This window comes from Mus caroli, chromosome 18 (genome assembly GCF_900094665.2).
Source record: "Mus caroli chromosome 18, CAROLI_EIJ_v1.1, whole genome shotgun sequence".
NCBI lineage: Eukaryota > Metazoa > Chordata > Mammalia > Rodentia > Muridae > Mus > Mus caroli.
Genome location: NC_034587.1, coordinates 49,450,081 through 49,467,117, shown reverse-complemented (window position 1 = coordinate 49,467,117; position 17,037 = coordinate 49,450,081). Strand labels below are relative to the sequence as shown.

General features: G+C 40.9%; 1 protein-coding gene and 1 long non-coding RNA gene across 3 annotated transcripts in view; one reads left to right on the top strand and one right to left on the bottom strand.

The window, feature by feature from the left end:
• The window catches only part of LOC110284685, a 41,594-nt gene extending 39,126 nt beyond the window's left edge, over nt 1-2,468 (bottom strand). The window contains exon 1 of the long non-coding RNA XR_002376975.1: nt 2,383-2,468. This is a non-coding gene — a long non-coding RNA (uncharacterized LOC110284685). The remainder of the gene's footprint in view (nt 1-2,382) is intronic.
• On the top strand, nt 1,312-16,772 carry Lox (lysyl oxidase). Of its 2 annotated transcripts, none has more exons than XM_029472288.1 (7): nt 1,312-2,412; nt 2,747-2,855; nt 4,194-4,331; nt 6,093-6,249; nt 9,523-9,618; nt 9,952-10,067; nt 11,573-14,755. In XM_029472288.1, the coding sequence occupies exons 1-7, from the start codon at nt 1,800-1,802 to the stop codon at nt 11,577-11,579; spliced, it is 1,236 nt and encodes a 411-aa protein (XP_029328148.1). In that variant the 5' UTR covers nt 1,312-1,799; the 3' UTR covers nt 11,580-14,755. The 2 variants fall into 2 exon arrangements, with proteins under 2 accessions (XP_029328148.1, XP_029328147.1); XM_029472287.1 differs by lacking the exon at nt 11,573-14,755 and adding an exon at nt 16,723-16,772 and having other exon boundaries at nt 1,609-2,412.
• Nucleotides 16,773-17,037: the final 265 nt, after the last annotated feature.

Sequence of the window (17,037 nt, the reverse complement as noted above, 5' to 3'; positions counted from 1 at the left end):
AAAAACAAAAAACAAAACAAAACACAAAACAAGAAAGAAAGAAAGAAAGAAAGAAAGAAAGAAAGAAAGAAAGGAAGGAAGGAAGGAAGGAAGGAAGGAAGGAAGGAAGGAAGGAAGGAAGNGAAAGAAAGAAAGAAAGAAAGAAAGGAAGGAAGGAAGGAAGGAAGGAAGGAAGGAAGGAAGGAAGGAAGGAAGGAAGGAAGGAAGGAAGAAAAGGGAAAAGGATAGGAAGCAATCAAACCAGCAGATGTCCACCGCTCTACCTCATGGGGTGATCAGTTATGGAAAGACAGAAGCTAAGAGGTGAATATTAAGTGTGTCTAGACCACAGCTCAATGATGGGACCAATAAAATAGGTACTAAAGTCTGACATTGCCTAGTAGTTCAAATCAGACCAATTAGTACTTTTTTTTTCTTTGAATTTGATCCAGAACTTCCCAGACCCTGAGTAGGATGTGAACAGCTGCTCTATTAAGCATCTCTCTCCAGTTGCAGACCATCCTCCTACTCAGCCTCCTGGCCACACCCACTGCCTTCTTTGTACTAAACTCTGAACTCCAAGGCGTTTTCTCTTGCAACACCTTTGTTTAGATTGGAAGACGAATTAAAAGGCTGCTGAATGCTTTATTGAATTTCAATATTTAACATCGGTAATTTGATTTTAAAATGTAAAGTCAAACCTCCTTATTAGGCAAAAAGAAAAAGCAAGAAGTCAGATAAACGGTCTACTTGAAGGAGCCTCTGAGTACTGCCTTGCCCTTCTGGCTCTCTGGTACACAGTAGGGATGAAAGAAATCTTGTCACTTAAAGTGCAAATTGGGCTGGTTCTTTTAAGACAAAAAAAAAAAAAAAGAGTCGGATTTATTCACTTTTTCAACGTAGCAAGCTTTGTTCCCTATAAATTTTCACTTTGGTTATTAAAATATTCACTGTAGGAAACAGATTTGTAACCCATTTCTCATATTACCTACAGCCAGAAAAACAAAATTTGATATCCTGGGGTTTATTCGCTGAGGGCGCTTCCCATAAAAGTGGGGTGAGTGTGTATTGGGAAATTTGTCTGCTTAACTCCTTTATGCATAAGCCTTAGTCACAACCTCCCCCATCCCAGAGCACACAGTTTGGCCCCCATCGCTCTCCCCACCTCCTGCTTCCCGCCTCTCCAGGGTTGGTGACCTAATAGCATTTTTCTTCATGCATATTTTGGCTTGGGCCCATGGCCTGGCTGCCTTCGTCTGTCTGAGTCTTTTGAAATTCCTGCATGTTCGGCCCAGATTAAGTCGAGTGTGTCTCAGGATGTGTGTTCCGTTTTGTTCTTTCCCCTTAACTCTCCCTGTGCAACGTGTCTGGGGAGGAGGGGAGGGGGGCGGAGAGGGGAGGGAGGGGCAGCGTGGAGGAGCTGTCCGCCTTGCACGTTTCCAATCGCATTACGTGAACAAATAGCGGAGGGGCAGCGAGGCCAGAACGGCTTGTGTAACTGCAAACTGGTCAGAAAGTTTAAAATCTCTCCTCCTCCTTCTACTCCAGACTCTGTGCGCTTTCCCAGACCGTCGTGCGCCGCTCCCCGTCGCCTTCCAGGACTGGGAAAGGGGAGAGGAGGACGGTGCCACGTCCGACGGCCGTCTGGGCTGGGGGCAGGGTCTGCCGTTCGCCCTTGGCACGACTCCCTGCGACCCATCCCCGCGCCTCGCCCTCCTCCTCCCTGCTCGGAGAGGTCTCCCTCCTTCGTGGGATCTGAGTCCCGTCTTCCTTTTTCTCCTAGCCACGTCCTCCCGGAGAAGGGACGAGCCGGGAGCACCATGCGTTTTGCCTGGGCTGTGCTCCTCCTGGGGCCGCTGCAACTTTGTCCCCTTCTCCGCTGCGCCCCGCAGACCCCGCGCGAGCCGCCCGCTGCCCCCGGTGCCTGGCGCCAGACAATCCAATGGGAGAACAACGGGCAGGTGTTCAGTCTGCTGAGCCTCGGGGCGCAGTACCAGCCTCAGCGACGCCGCGACCCCAGCGCCACTGCCCGGAGACCCGACGGCGACGCAGTCTCGCAGCCGCGCACACCCATTCTTCTGCTGCGTGACAACCGCACCGCCTCTGCCCGTGCGAGGACGCCAAGCCCGTCTGGGGTCGCCGCGGGTCGTCCCCGGCCCGCCGCCCGCCACTGGTTCCAAGCTGGTTTCTCGCCGTCGGGGGCTCGAGATGGAGCCTCGCGGCGCGCGGCGAACCGGACTGCGTCGCCACAGCCTCCGCAGCTTAGTAATCTGAGGCCACCCAGCCACATAGATCGCATGGTGGGCGACGACCCCTACAATTCCTACAAGTACTCCGACGACAACCCTTATTATAACTACTATGACACATATGAGAGGCCACGGCCCGGGAGCAGGTACCGACCTGGATACGGCACCGGTTACTTCCAGTACGGTAAGCACCCCTAGATCCACGGTAGGTACCGGCCACCCTGGCCGCGGGTCAGTGCTGTCTAGACGTGGCGGCCTGGGCGCGGCGGCGGGATCCGGTCCCGCAGACTCAACAACGCTCCCCCCCAACCCCCAACCCCCAACCCCAGCCTGTCCCGCCAGCTCTGGAATCTGATGGAAACCGCGCTCCTGGCACCAGCAGCTTCCTTTCCCCTTTCCTTCCTAACCCCGACTTTCCCTGTTCTTCCACACACTCAGCCCCACCCTGCAGACTTGGTGGGTGAAAGGTGACAAACAGGGTTCGAGAGTCAGAGGTCATCAGCTTGTCTTATCTTTAGGTCTCCCGGACCTGGTGCCCGACCCCTATTACATCCAGGCTTCCACGTACGTCCAGAAGATGTCTATGTACAACCTGAGATGCGCTGCGGAAGAAAACTGCCTGGCCAGGTATGGATTTCCACAGCCCTGTCTTAGGTTTTGATCCTGGGAATCACTAGTTTTGACTGCTATTCAGCGCAGACAAGGGGTAGGAAGTGGGACAAGGGCTGGGAAGTGGGACGTGACCTCCTGGGCATGCTGACTTGGAGAGAGAGTTAATTTGGAATGTTTTTATGGGTACCGCTTCAGTGAGAGTCGCATACCCGGGGAGGGAGAAGAAAACCCTTATTCTGGTGACTAGGTCTCAGGTTCTTTCCCAAGATACCTATCAGGCATTTACGCCAACTTCTTCCAATAACTTTATATAAAACAGAAGTTCAACAACCAACAACACGGTGGGGAGGGTGTGGGAATGAAGGAAGCACTTATTATTTTCTAATGGTCTAGGGTTGTATTCGTCACGGTGTCCTTCCCCACCCCCATTGGTAAAGAGTACATTCCACGTTTCTTTCAGGCCGTGATTCACTGGGTTGTTTTGGTATAAAAACACAAGCAAGAGTTTTGTTTTCCGTCAGTCCTAAAATAAAATAGCTATTCTGGTCTTGGAATTCTTTGATTCTGCAGCTGGCCACCAGTAGAGGGAGCACAAGATATTTGCATGGTTCTGGTAGTGTGCTAAGTAAAATGGGTCACCAACATACTCTAACACAGATAGACCTATAAAATATTATATATATATATATATATATAGATAGATAGATAGATAGATAGATAGATAGATAGATAGGTAGGTAGGTAGGTAGGTAGGTAGATAGATAGATAGATAGATAGATAGATAGATAGATAGATAGATAGATAGATAGTAGCGTTCCAGGGGTGTTTATATTAACCTTTATTCCGTGTTGACTTTTTACAACAGTCGGGCTAAGGGAAGAAATTCAAGCTGGTTTGTGTTCTTTATGGCATGATCCACACTACTGAGTGCTGAAAGATATTAAAGAAGCGCCCTCAGTTTGGTAGATGTCAAGTATAAAGTTATCTATCTAAATCTAGGTTCTAGTTTTAGAGTAGATATATCGTTATTAATAGATACCTATGAAATTTTTGGTGTGGGATCATTTACTATGGCAATTTTATAGCTTTTAGATTCATAGTCTCTTCTCTATAATCTTTGTAGTATAAATCTTAATCTCAATCTCTCTGGGCTTTTACTGTTATCCATCATTCACTCATTCGCCAGAGAGTTACCATGGGTTTATTCCTCCGGGATTGGACAGGAACTCATGATCCCTTGAGTGGAGAGGCTAGTCGAGGGAGGGGGGGTGCTGGGACCTTGTGATGGTGTTCTTTCTATCGTGTTTTCCATCCATGTTCAGTGGATCTAACGTTTCTTTTCTAAACTCACAGTTCAGCATATAGGGCGGATGTCAGAGACTATGACCACAGGGTACTGCTACGATTTCCGCAAAGAGTGAAGAACCAAGGGACATCGGACTTCTTACCAAGCCGCCCTCGGTACTCCTGGGAGTGGCACAGCTGTCACCAGTAAGCGAATGGGCCTCTCATCTGGGTTGCTCTTAAATTCTTCAGATGGCTATTCATATGTCTTACCTAAAACTAGAGATTTGATCATATTTATATTTAGAACCTTTCCTATGCAGTTTGATGCCATCACAGGATGTTAAACCCTAAGATAGCCTCTTCCCCACTAAATCCCATTATCTTTTCAATTGGAAACTGTAAGTCAGGCTCATTAAAATGATTGAAAGGACAGAGGATGGCTGCCAATAGAATTTACTCTTAGGTTAAAGTCTCTGCTGTAGGCAAGACGATCTGCAGTCAGTTAGCCTTGAAAGGCATTTGATAAAAGCACGACATCTTTTACCCAAAGGATTTAGAGACCATTCTCAGGGAAAGATAGACTTCAGGACCCAATTCACTTGTATCTTTTGAAAGGCCCCCGTCAGCCCCAGAGTGGTTGCCCTACCCTTTCTAAATGTAATGGCTTTCATTTTTAAATTACATGTGGTTATTCCATCACTTGCCTAGGTAATGTGGTCAAGTAGCCAATGCCAGGAAATCATGATGTGTGGTCTCCCACTTACAGAAATTCAAGCCCAAATTCTCATTGTAGCTCCTCCCCCACAAGAGAAGAGGAAGCGCTCAGAGCCTTCTGTTTAAGGAATAGAGAAAAGTGAACTGTAGCCACATAATTTACATATTAAAATAGAAATATTTTATTTTGAAATAAAAGCCTGTGCTACTTAAATAATAGTGATAGATGGCAATGCTGCTGCTTCTCCTTCACATTTCCAAAGAGGTTTTATGAATGTTGCAACTCCAGTTTTTAGTACCTCAGAGCAACCCCTCCAGAGTATAGTTCCTTGTTGGAAATCATCAGCACGTCACCAATATCAGCAGTGGCAGCCAGAGAAATACACTAGAAACTGCACAGGTTACAAGGACATATAATCGATTGTTTATATCTAATGTTCAAACATAAAACCTATATAAAGGAATCGATACCACAGTGTCTTTACCATCTAGTAAAGTTAAAAACCTCACAATGTTCTTTTAAAAGCATGTGGCATGAATATCTCTTTAAGAAGATAAATTTGGGAGCCAGGCATGGTGGCGCACGCCTTTAGTTCCATCACTTGGGTGGCAGAGGCAGGCAGATCTCTGAGTTCAAGAGTCTACAGAGTGAGTTGCAGGACAGCCAGAGCTACAAAGTTTCAAGAGGAAATTTATAATTATATATATATATGTATATGTATACATATATATGTATACATACACACACACACATATATATATATGGAGTGGACAAAGTTTCGAGAGGAAATATATACACATATGTATATATATATATATACATATACATACATACATATATATACATGTATATATATGTGTATGTATATATATATATATATATATATATACATATATATATTTGGGTTGGAATGATGGCTCTACAAGAGCACTTGGAGAGGACCCAGGTTCAATTCCCTGTATCCACATGATGGTTCACAAATGTCCAGTTCCAAGGGATTAGAAGCCCTCTTCTAACTTCCTCTGGCACTAGGCAGGAAACTGGTGCACATACATACTACTTATAGACAAAACATTCATACACATAAAATAAATCAATCTAAAAAAAATAAAAACAAGAAGATGAATTTATCCTGTTTTAATTTGTGAGCACGGCACCATTTAATTTATGAGACAAGGAAGTTATTTAGCATCCTCATTGCTTTGTCTATGTGCCACTGACTGCTGTTTCTTTGTTGTGTGGGACATTAGACATTACCACAGCATGGACGAATTCAGCCACTATGACCTGCTTGATGCCAACACACAGAGGAGAGTGGCTGAAGGCCACAAAGCAAGCTTCTGTCTGGAGGACACGTCCTGTGACTATGGGTACCACAGGCGCTTTGCGTGCACTGCACACACACAGGTAGGCTGGTCCCCTGACCTCCGGAGCCCACAGACCTCCAGGGAAGTGACAACAAATCAGTTACTGTTTTCTTTCTTTCCCCTCTTCTTTTTTTTTTAATATTTTGTTTCATTTTAAGGTTACCTTATCAACATGGGATACTTCAGATTGGGAAAAGGGAGATGACTGGGTGGTGCAGATTGCTTTTAAAGTGTTTCCAGCTGTACATGTAACCCCTGCTGGAGATCACAGGAGGGCAATGTGGATCCTTGCTACATAACACAATGAAAAGTAGTTAACTTTCTGAATACACATGAGTGACTTACAACATCTGCCTTCATTCTGTGTTCTTCAATTAGCTATAATAACTGTTGGCAATGTACGTCTGTTTTCTCACCTGCAAGTCCATTTTGTTTTCCATTTTCATGCTTAATATGGAATAGTGCCTAAAGTTAGAACAAAGAGTTGAAGCCAGGTTATTAAAAATACTTTAAACAGCATCACTTTTAATAATGCAAGTCAGAGCAGAAAGACACATTTCTTATTCCACACATGTATATTTAAACCTCCGGTGTAATTAATGTCAGATGTCCTTTGGATAGATTTGTTTTTAATAGTGCTGAGTTGAGCGCTATTGTATGTCTTAGAATTGGAAAATGTGGGTCAGTTAAAAACTATGTCAGTATTTCCATCCACAACCCTAATTTGTAAAAGGACATTATAATTTTACTCCAGGCCAGCTCTTGGCAAGTAGTTCCTGAATGTACATTACCCAGGGCACACAGACCTCAGGGGCTGTCATCTTGGGAAGCAGATTCCAGTACTGTGGCCAGAAGCTTTTTGGTGACCTACATGTGGTGACCATTCTTCTGTCCTCTGGGCTTAGCTCATCAAAGTGGTTAGACAGGGAAACAGTTATATTTAACATAGGTTGGGAGGGGCAGGACATATGCTTTAAGTGAAAAATGTAACACACCCATATATTAAGCATATACCCTTGCAGAGATTGCCTTCTCATTCAGTGATCACCCCAAGAGGACCTGGAACATGCATTTCCCTATTCTTAAAATGACACACGTTAATCATCTCTAAGCTAGAACACTTGCATTGGGGGAGCGGGAGGGTGCATATTTCAGCCACAGAGGCAGAGGCACCCCTATTCACTTGTGTAATCTCACTTTTTTTTTAATGTGGTAGCCTTCTTGTTTATCCTTTCCTGTGCATGCCTTAAAATGTTTTCACTAGGTCTTGCATTGTAAGTGATTTACGTATTTGTGTTTTTTAATAGTCTTTTGAACAGACTTCATTTATAGAAAAAACATTCACATAGGCCCCTAATATTGACTTTTATTAGTTTTGTTATACTAGTACCATCTTCCTTAAATGTATATAAACATCTAACTAGGTATAACTTCTGAATATATTGTATATTTAACCATGTATTTTAAGATCACAAATTTACATACAGAATATATGCACAATTTAAAAATAGTTACATCACACTCAATGACCAAATGTTGCAGACAGGTAATTTTTATTGAAACCAAAGAACACATTTAGATAATCTTCAATGAAGTTCTATTTTCAATTTATTTTCACATTGGACTTCGAATACATGAAATGTCTATTTGCTTAATGGCCTTGGCAGCTTCAGGCATTTGCTTGTTAGTTCAAATAAGCAAAGCTCAAAATTCACATTTTCTGCCAGCTGGTGAATCATAAAGTAATAGTGTCAGCTAGAAGTTTGTGTATGTGTGCCCACGCACACACAGGCTCGTGCATATGCGCTCACACACACACTAGTCACCTAGCATTTGGGACAATAGGTGTAGGTCAACAACAGCGTTTTGCAAACACTTTAATTGCCAGTGGCATTATTTATACCTGTCTGCAATGGATATCTAATCCAGTGCACAATTTAGAGTCCTGTGTGAGATAGTGGTAATGATTGTGACACCAGCAGGTACTACTTACTTACTGAGTGCCTAAGGTGACACAATCAGAGAAGGATGTGGTGGAGCCTTAAAGTTCTTTCTTTTGTATTTCATGTTCAACACATAAAATGAGAGCCGGTAAAGCTGGGAATCTAGGCGATTATGGCTCTTGCTCCTGTGGTTAAGTAATGTTGGGTTGGCCTGTCTATGTTGTCCTGTGCTATGGACAGCAGCATCTCTTACTCTTCCCAAATCCAGCTGCAGCCAAACCCACATCACTAAAGCACATCGAGATTTCTGTTTTTGTTATCTTTGTTGACCAAGATGACCTTAAGCATCAAAGCAAACTCAAGTGACAGTTTTAAATGACACTGCTAAGTTCGAACGATTGTCACATACGCTTCTTAATCAATTTTGGATTATCAGAATGGAAATGTTACAGTTAAAAGTTCTCACATGGAAATAAGAAAATGCCCATGCCCCAACGGAAGGAAATTTCTGCAGACTAGTGATAGCAAGAAGCATATGTATGTTCTTGGCATTTTTCTCCTGGCAGCCTTGTGAGACACCCATTGACTTGCTGGTGGGAATGTCTTAGCAAGTGGACGGATATGGCTTTGACCAGTTTGGGCATAAATCCGTCCTTCTGACTCCACAAAGATCTCACTGATTATTTGAGAGAGGGAGTGTGATAGTTAAGAAAAGGTATTCTGGACCTTGTTTATATAATCCTGAAACAAGCTCAGTCGCTGCTCAGCTGTTTGCCCCTGAATCAGTCGTTTGATCTTAGCATGCCTTGGGTTTCTCATCCATAAAATGGAGATAGAAACACACCTGACCCCTGGAGTTGTGAGAACTGACTATATATGGTTTTGGTTAATAATAAATGTTAGCTATTCAAGGATGCAATTAGACTGTACCTGTCCTTAAGGGGTTTATATAATATGATTTTAATATAAAGCAGAAGAGGATAGATGCTACAAAGCTACACAAGACAAAATATCGTTGTCATCCAGAACATAGGAAGATCACTGCAGGGAATCTCACTAACAGGACACTGCAAATGAATTACTGCGAGGCATTTCTTCCTGATATGTTTGCTACTTTTGAATGGTGCTGGAGGCCCAATTTGTTGCTTAGGACTATTTTCCATTGGTGACTTTAGAAGTAGGGCACATTTCTTTATGTTCCAACCTTGCAGCTTTTGAATAACTAGATATTATAAGACCGGCTAATGTGTGTTCTGGTTTTTGTGTCCAATTCTTGTAGGTACTAACTCAAGGTTTTATTGATAGATAATATCATATAAGCAGTCTGGTCACATCCTATAATTTAATTTTGAAGTGTTTTCTGATTTCAGGGATTGAGTCCTGGATGTTATGACACCTATGCAGCAGACATAGACTGCCAGTGGATTGATATTACAGATGTACAACCTGGAAACTACATTCTAAAGGTAGGGGCTTTGAAGATGTGTAATTTACCACCACTCTCTTTTTCTGGATTCAAATATTAAATAACCATGTGCTTGAAAGTACTTAAACAACTTTCAGAACAATTGTTAAGCAATCTACGTTATGATTTTTTAAAGAACTTAGGGAGATCTACACAACTTCCTTTTGTAATATCTCCAGTATGTTTAACTACCTTCTTCACCTAAACTCCTTTCCTTGCTTGATGTAGCTGAGTCCTTTGTTAGTAATTTCACTGTAGCATTATAGAAATAGGAGGGAATAACAGTATCCATTAAGTATAAAATCTTTCACATGGTGCTATTTTTCTTGTTCAGGTCAGTGTAAACCCCAGCTACCTGGTGCCTGAATCAGACTACAGTAACAATGTTGTACGCTGTGACATTCGCTACACAGGACATCATGCCTACGCCTCAGGCTGCACAATTTCACCGTGAGTATTATTTGGCAAGCCAAATGATATTCTTTTCTTTCTTTCTTTCTTTCTTTCAATCTTTCTTTCTTTCTTTCTTTCTTTCTTTCTTTCTTTCTTTCTTTCTTNCTTNCTTCCTTCCTTCCTTCCTTCCTTCCTTCCTTCCTTCCTTTCCTTCCTTCCTTCCTTTCTTTCTTTCTTTCTTTCTTACAAGGAGGTTTGTACTTGATTTTTAACAAGCAGTATTGATCAGATGGAAATATAACGTTAACCAAAGTTAATTATTCTTAATGAAATAAATATCCTGCTTAATCTATGAGTGAGAAAAAGAAATGCTCAGAAGAGGAAAAGCCCTCACCTGGAGGGCAATCATACTTGCCTCTTACTCTGACTTTCACCTCCAAGTTCCATAGAAAGTGTTCCTTAAACCACTACTGGAGAGTGCCTTTAGAACAGCATGTGAGTTTAGCCTTGAGGGATCTCAAGTACAAAAAGTACAAAAGCATTGTAGGGGTCAGATTCGTGGGCAACTGCAGGGTAGGAGTAAGTTGCAGGAAGTGTTTGCAAAGGCTGTTTTCAGTTGGGTTTGTCAGCTGTGCTCTGATCAACAGAACAACTGAAAAGCAAACTAAGAATTTTGAGTTTCTCTCCAAAGACCATGAAAAATCTGACATTTTTTGAGCAGGAGTGTAGTGCATCTGAAGCTATGTGGATAGCCTGATGGCCACCTGTGTGTGACCTCATGCTGCCATTACACCATCCCCCCCAACCTCTAATGACATGTCACTGTTAGTTTAGTACTGATTGTTTTGCATGCCAGCTAGATACTTGAAACCATTCTGGTGATGTAAAATCTACCCAATAATTTGGTGTGTTCCATTCCTGGAGTCTCTGCCCCTCAGTCTTCCCAGATGTCTCAGGCCTTTTCCACCTCTGCAATGCTTTCTCCTCACAGACCTTTCTAGTTAATGATTTGCACCCAAATGGATTCTTCCTTGCATGATGACCAATGATCATGATTGGTCATGATTTCAACATAAAGATACCTACTTCTGTCTCTGTTCCTATCTCTGCCCATTAATGTGTCATTCTGGACCCAAAAAACCATGGAGACAGAGAAGGGAAAATGCAAGATGGTGCAGAGGCCATGACTGTGCCTCCTGGCAGATGTATCACTCTTGTTCCGTAGAATGAGCTTGCCGGTTTGGTTGCTGGATCCCTGAGTCCTGCTTGACTTTTTCTCGTTTCAATTTTATTTTTATTTATTTACTTACTTATTTGGTTGTTTTGCTTTTTAAACAATCAGACTGTGGACATCAGGCGTGTTCTTCATATTATTGGCATATTCCTTGCCTATGATCACTGTTAGATCACGTTCTAATAGTAATTTTACAAGGTGATAGTTGCTGGGGCAGAGAGACATTACTCCACCAAGTTTTGAAAAGGCCTACTAAAATGTTATTTGTTGTGCGCACTCATGATATTATCCTGCTGATAACCTGTTCCATTGTGTTTTCTTAACCTAGGTATTAGAAAGAAGCCCAGTTCCCAGTGGATAAAGCAGTTCCTGGTGTTTGGACATATGAAAACCATAGATTAGCTTAAGTAGGAAGGACTTACATATTTTAAAAGACAAACAGTAAACAACAAAGGAGGTTTTGTTTGGACTCTTTCACAACAAATGACATAACTGGATTTTGAGTGTTTAAATCAACAATATTTGGCAAATTTTAAATCCTTACTCATGTTATTTTGTGAATTAGCAGTGTTTCAATTCTGTGGGTGCATAGTGGGCTCTTTCAAAGAACTCTGAACTTCTTATGTTCTTTTGAAATTATAGTGCAAATGGGAAATTGATATTTTAATGAGTGAGCCACAATTTGAACGGATTCTTTTCTAAAGTGCTGAAACCAGTGAAACAATGATGATGAGCCTATATTTGCCTCAACTTAGATTAATTTTTTAAAAAGGTGTTCCTATTGTGTAAACAGAAATGGATACACTTGGTGCTGAGGAAGGGCCAAACATCTAACTATTGTTGTCATGAAGTATAATCAGAGAGATGGCGATATATGTATTCAGATAGTTACATCCCTATATCAAATTATGTTTACATTTTAGAGTTACTAGACAATTTCCTTTCTGTTAATTGCTTAATTTCACTCTGACTTGAGTCAACTTGTTTTGGAATGAATTAGAAAATTCCAAGATCCTGTTTGATACTTGTTGCTATTCGATCCCACGCTGCTTAGTTTTTCTGTGGGCAAAAATGTCTAATGTGACAGTCAGCACATCCCCCATTGTGAGGTTTCACAGCATAGGAAAATCATTCCGATGACCGACAGGTGTGATCAATGGAGAGCTAACATGCCCTGCAGCATATTTTACTGTTAGCCAGAATTAAGTCACTGCTGACACAGCAATTATACAAGGAATCTCTAACATCACAATCATCTTTCAAATACTGTCAAAAGAAAAATACTGGAAAACCTTTTTAGATTTTTTTCAACTCTACTACACTTCTGAAATGTTCAGCTATTAAGGGGAATGTTGAATTTATATATATATATATAAAACCATCCGTAAAAGATGACCTACTGGGTGCAATGCAGGGCCATCATCTTAGACTCTTCAGGAGTTGGGTATATACGTTTTTGTGTATTTACAAAATACAACCCAAATTAGCGAAGCACATAGCATTGTATACTTGAGAGGTTGGCGAACAAGAGGGAAGCAGGTCCTTCCTGCAAAAAAACAAGGACCATGCACCACAACGAGACTGCTGTGACCTTACTTAAAACTGTGAAACTGTGTGCAGCAGTGGGATTTGGAGACTCTTACATTCAGAAGGTGCAGAAAGAAATCAAGTTAGACTTTTGAATTCCTGGTGCTTGCGCCGAAGTCGTACTTCATTTACCAGCATTAAAATCTCAAGTAAGGCATCTCCCGTGCTAGAACGTGTCAGGTAGACCTTTCTAAGTGAGCTGGAATCCTAACTCACGTGTCATAGACTTGTAAGTGCAACAGTCTCTAATCATCACGCTGTAGACTCATTGCTGCAGAGCAAGTGGGAGGGGCCAGAGATGGGCAGTCGCCAGGGGTGGATAGCGCGGTACACGTAATTCTCATCCGCCTGAAAGCACACTTACCCATAAGCAAATGCAGGCAGAACTTTGATTGAGCTGGTTTCTGATCGACAGGATTGCTTCTTTGATGTACCTCTTTGCCCTAGCTAGCATCTCAGTTTTGATACTGTAGAACGATCCTTTCAAATTATAATCATTCTGATAGAGGTATTTTAATATACATGCTTTTAAAAACAAAACAAAAAACTACTGTCAGTATGAATACTGAGCCAGACTGGCATATATAGATTTAACATCTCGTCCTACTAAGATTCTTAACTGTATAAAAATAATATGGCTTTTAGATATATAGGATAATAATTTCAATGAGACCCTTATCTCTTTATTGAACATTATTTTAGGAACAGTAAAAGCCACGCACTTACCTGCTACCCATTGGAAAATTAAAATGACTGTCCCCAACCTAAGTAAATACGAAAATTAGGCTTGCCTTATTTCGTCTTTAACTGCTAAAAGTATGTCTATAGAACTTAAAATTTAAGCACTACTAGTTGTCATGGCCATATTTTATTTTCCAAAAATTAAGTTAAAAGTCATTAATGTCATTAATTATATACATGTATGTATTTCTAATAATTAAAATACCTTTCAAATCCATGGAATGTCTGGCTTTTAAATGTAATTTGACCTTTTTGTTTGATTTTTTTTTCACTGAAGTAGCTATTTATTTGTAAACATTTCTTTCCTTTCCACGATTTAAAAACACTTCCAATTGACTTTAAATCCTGACTTGCCACTTTGTATTTTTGACCTTTGAGCGTCTGTTCTCCGTTTAATTGGTGTAGAATAATGATTTAAAAAAAAAATCCCAAGCTAGTCTAACCAAACTCTAAGTTTTTAAAAAAGTACTAAGTGAGAATGACACAAAGATCATCAAAGATTGTCTTTACACTAACAACGGCCGTGAAGAAATGGAAGACAGCATAGTTAAGTCTACTCTTTACCATCTGAGTTGTATCATGACATGGAGACTGCAGACTCCATCTTCAGTGGGACCGTGGGCTAGCTTTCCTAGTCCCAGGAAATTTTCTTCACATTTTATATAACTATTTAATTACAAGTTCCATCGAATTATTCGCTAGGCACTCTTTGTAACAGTAGTGTGTTGCTCTTTAAAATATTAATGTTAGACACATGTGTGGACATCATTCCCTGTGTTCATTTTCTCCCCATTGATCATTAGTCTTCAACAGGTTTTATGAAAATACTGAGCCCTTAGTCATGAACTACTTTAGAAATAATTTTGCTAACAATATATTAAGTAATAAAATTACCCACTTTATGTATGCTTCATTTTTAAATTCACATAGACAATATATATTTTTTTAAATCAACGGTTTAAATTTTATTCCCAGCTACCCAACGTCCTAGCCAACTTTTGAACACAGATTTTGTTAGCCTTCAAGTTTAAACGGTGCTGAATTGTCTTAACTTGAATGTAAAAATGGATTAAGGCTTAGCTCATGGAATACACACATTTAATATATGACTGCTTGCTGCGTAGTAGGGGACATGTCATTTGGTGTTAAATTGTCTAAAATAAAGTTCAGTTTCTCCCAGTTTTTTTTTTTCGGTTGTTATTTGTAAACACACTTATAACTTGTTGAAGGAGCTTTGATTTTCAGTGTCCAGACACAGGCTTTGTAGTGCCTTCTCACACCCTGTTTATCATATGCTGTAACTGCACGACTACATAAAAATGCCTTGAGTAAATGATTTCAGCTTCTAACATGGTTGTTTGCTGCTACCTACAAAAGAACAAACTGAATTTCATTTAGGCTAAAATATTATAGTCATGTATATGGCTGATATTCTTGTTTAAGTGTCTTTTTATAGTAAATTTTATATTTGAAATTATCATATAACTACATAGTTTCCCCTTTCCCTTTCTATCCTCCAACCCATCCCTCACTCTCTCTTAAATTCATGGTCTTTTTTTCTTTAATTATTGTTAGTGTTATACACACACACACACACACACACACACACACACACACACACTCCTAAATATGTAAATAAAACCCTCTTAGTCCATATGATGTTACCTGTATGTATATAATCTCAGAGCAGACCACTTGGTATTGGCTAACCAGTTTGGGAGCTTTTCCCTGTGGAAGACCATGTCTCCACTCTCAGCATTCCCCAGCTGCTCTTTCTCTAGGATTTGGCCTCCACAAGCATCACCCCTTCCATGTTTGCATGTCCATTGGTGTCAGCATTGTTTAATTCTTGCTTTGGCAGCCATGTTGATAAAGCTTAATGGGTGTGGCATCTCTAACATTTCTAGGAGACACAATCTTTTGTTTTTTGTTTTGTTTTGTTTTGTTTTGTTTTGTTTTGTTTTGTTTTGTTTTGTTTTTCAAGACAGGTTTTCTCTGTGTATCCCTGGCTGTCCTGGAACTCACTTTGTAGACCAGGCTCGCCTTGAACTCAGAAATCCTTTGCCTCCCAAGTGCTGGGATTAAAGGCGTGCGCCACCATGCCCCATTTAGGAGACACAAACTTAAAAAACTCCACATTCCTTTGACTGGCTCTTACAGTCTTTCCAATCCCTCTCCCACAGTGATCCCTAAGCCTTAGGTATTGTAGAAATTGTGCTGTAGATGTATCATTTGTGACTGGGAACCACAGGATCTCTTGTTCTCTGCATTTGGTCAGTGGTGGTTTTCTGTAATGGTCTTCATCTGATGCAAAGAGAAGTTTACTCTTTTATGGCCAAGAACTATACTTAGGTGTGGGTATAAGGATAAATATTTACCATGTAGTTAAAAAATGTGCTGGTTTGGTAAAACGACAGGTATGACTCTTCAAGATTCATGACTCCACTAGTCTCATGTAGTTAGCTAGGTTTCCAGTACAAGAAGTGGTTCCCTTCATGTTGAGTGGGAGCTAATGATTACTGCCAAGTAACCTTACGGTTATTATGCCACGATGCTTGTTGTAGTTCATAGCCATGATAGCTGGGTTAGTATGTTCCTCCCTTGGAAGCTTGCATGGTACCTTCTGCTCCATAAAAGCTAGTTCTCAGAAAGGGAGCTTCAGGTCAATTCCAAGTCTGTAGAGAGCCGAGGAAGTCACAGAAGGAGAGTTTGTAGGTAGCAAAGGTTGGCCTATGAGGTTTAAGAGTAGACAATGTCTCTATAACACTAAGCACAAGTTCAAGAAAGTAATGGTGTATAAGAGGTGGTACCTTATAAAGCACACTAAAGCTAGCTGATGTAAGGCATTAAAGTAATGATACAGTTTCCATCTAGACAAAAATAAATAAATAAATAACCTTATACCATCTAGCATTTTATGAGGCAGAGGTAAGGGAATTAAATGCCTGGCTTAAAAACTCCAAAGCACAGATGATGCTCTTGTGATAAGGGTAATTCAGCTGTCAACTTAAAGTTGAAACATTTACCTATGTACCCTCACCATTCTGAAAATCTCAGATCCTTATACTCCATAAGTGGACCAATAAGCCCTAGGAAGCAGCACATCTGTTTGAAATATGACTTACCTAATATCTTCAATTCACTTTGCAGAGCTAGTTCTCAGAAATGAGAATTCCCACAAAAATGCCACTCCCCACCAGCAACACACCAAGTGCTGTGATGATAATATTCAATGAGGTGCACTGAACTTGTCTTTGTGCTTGTGAGCACATTATACATCCTGCAGCTCATGGATCAGGAAGAGTTTTAATGTTTAAGTACCACCATTTAAGCAACATTTCTGAAGCGTTCATTGCTATAGACATTGAGTCATCTGACGGCCCTGTACAAAATGACAGGCTTGTGAAAAAGTTTCAACATCCTAGATACATTAAGGGCATTTGTGAGGAGAAGGTCAAAATAATC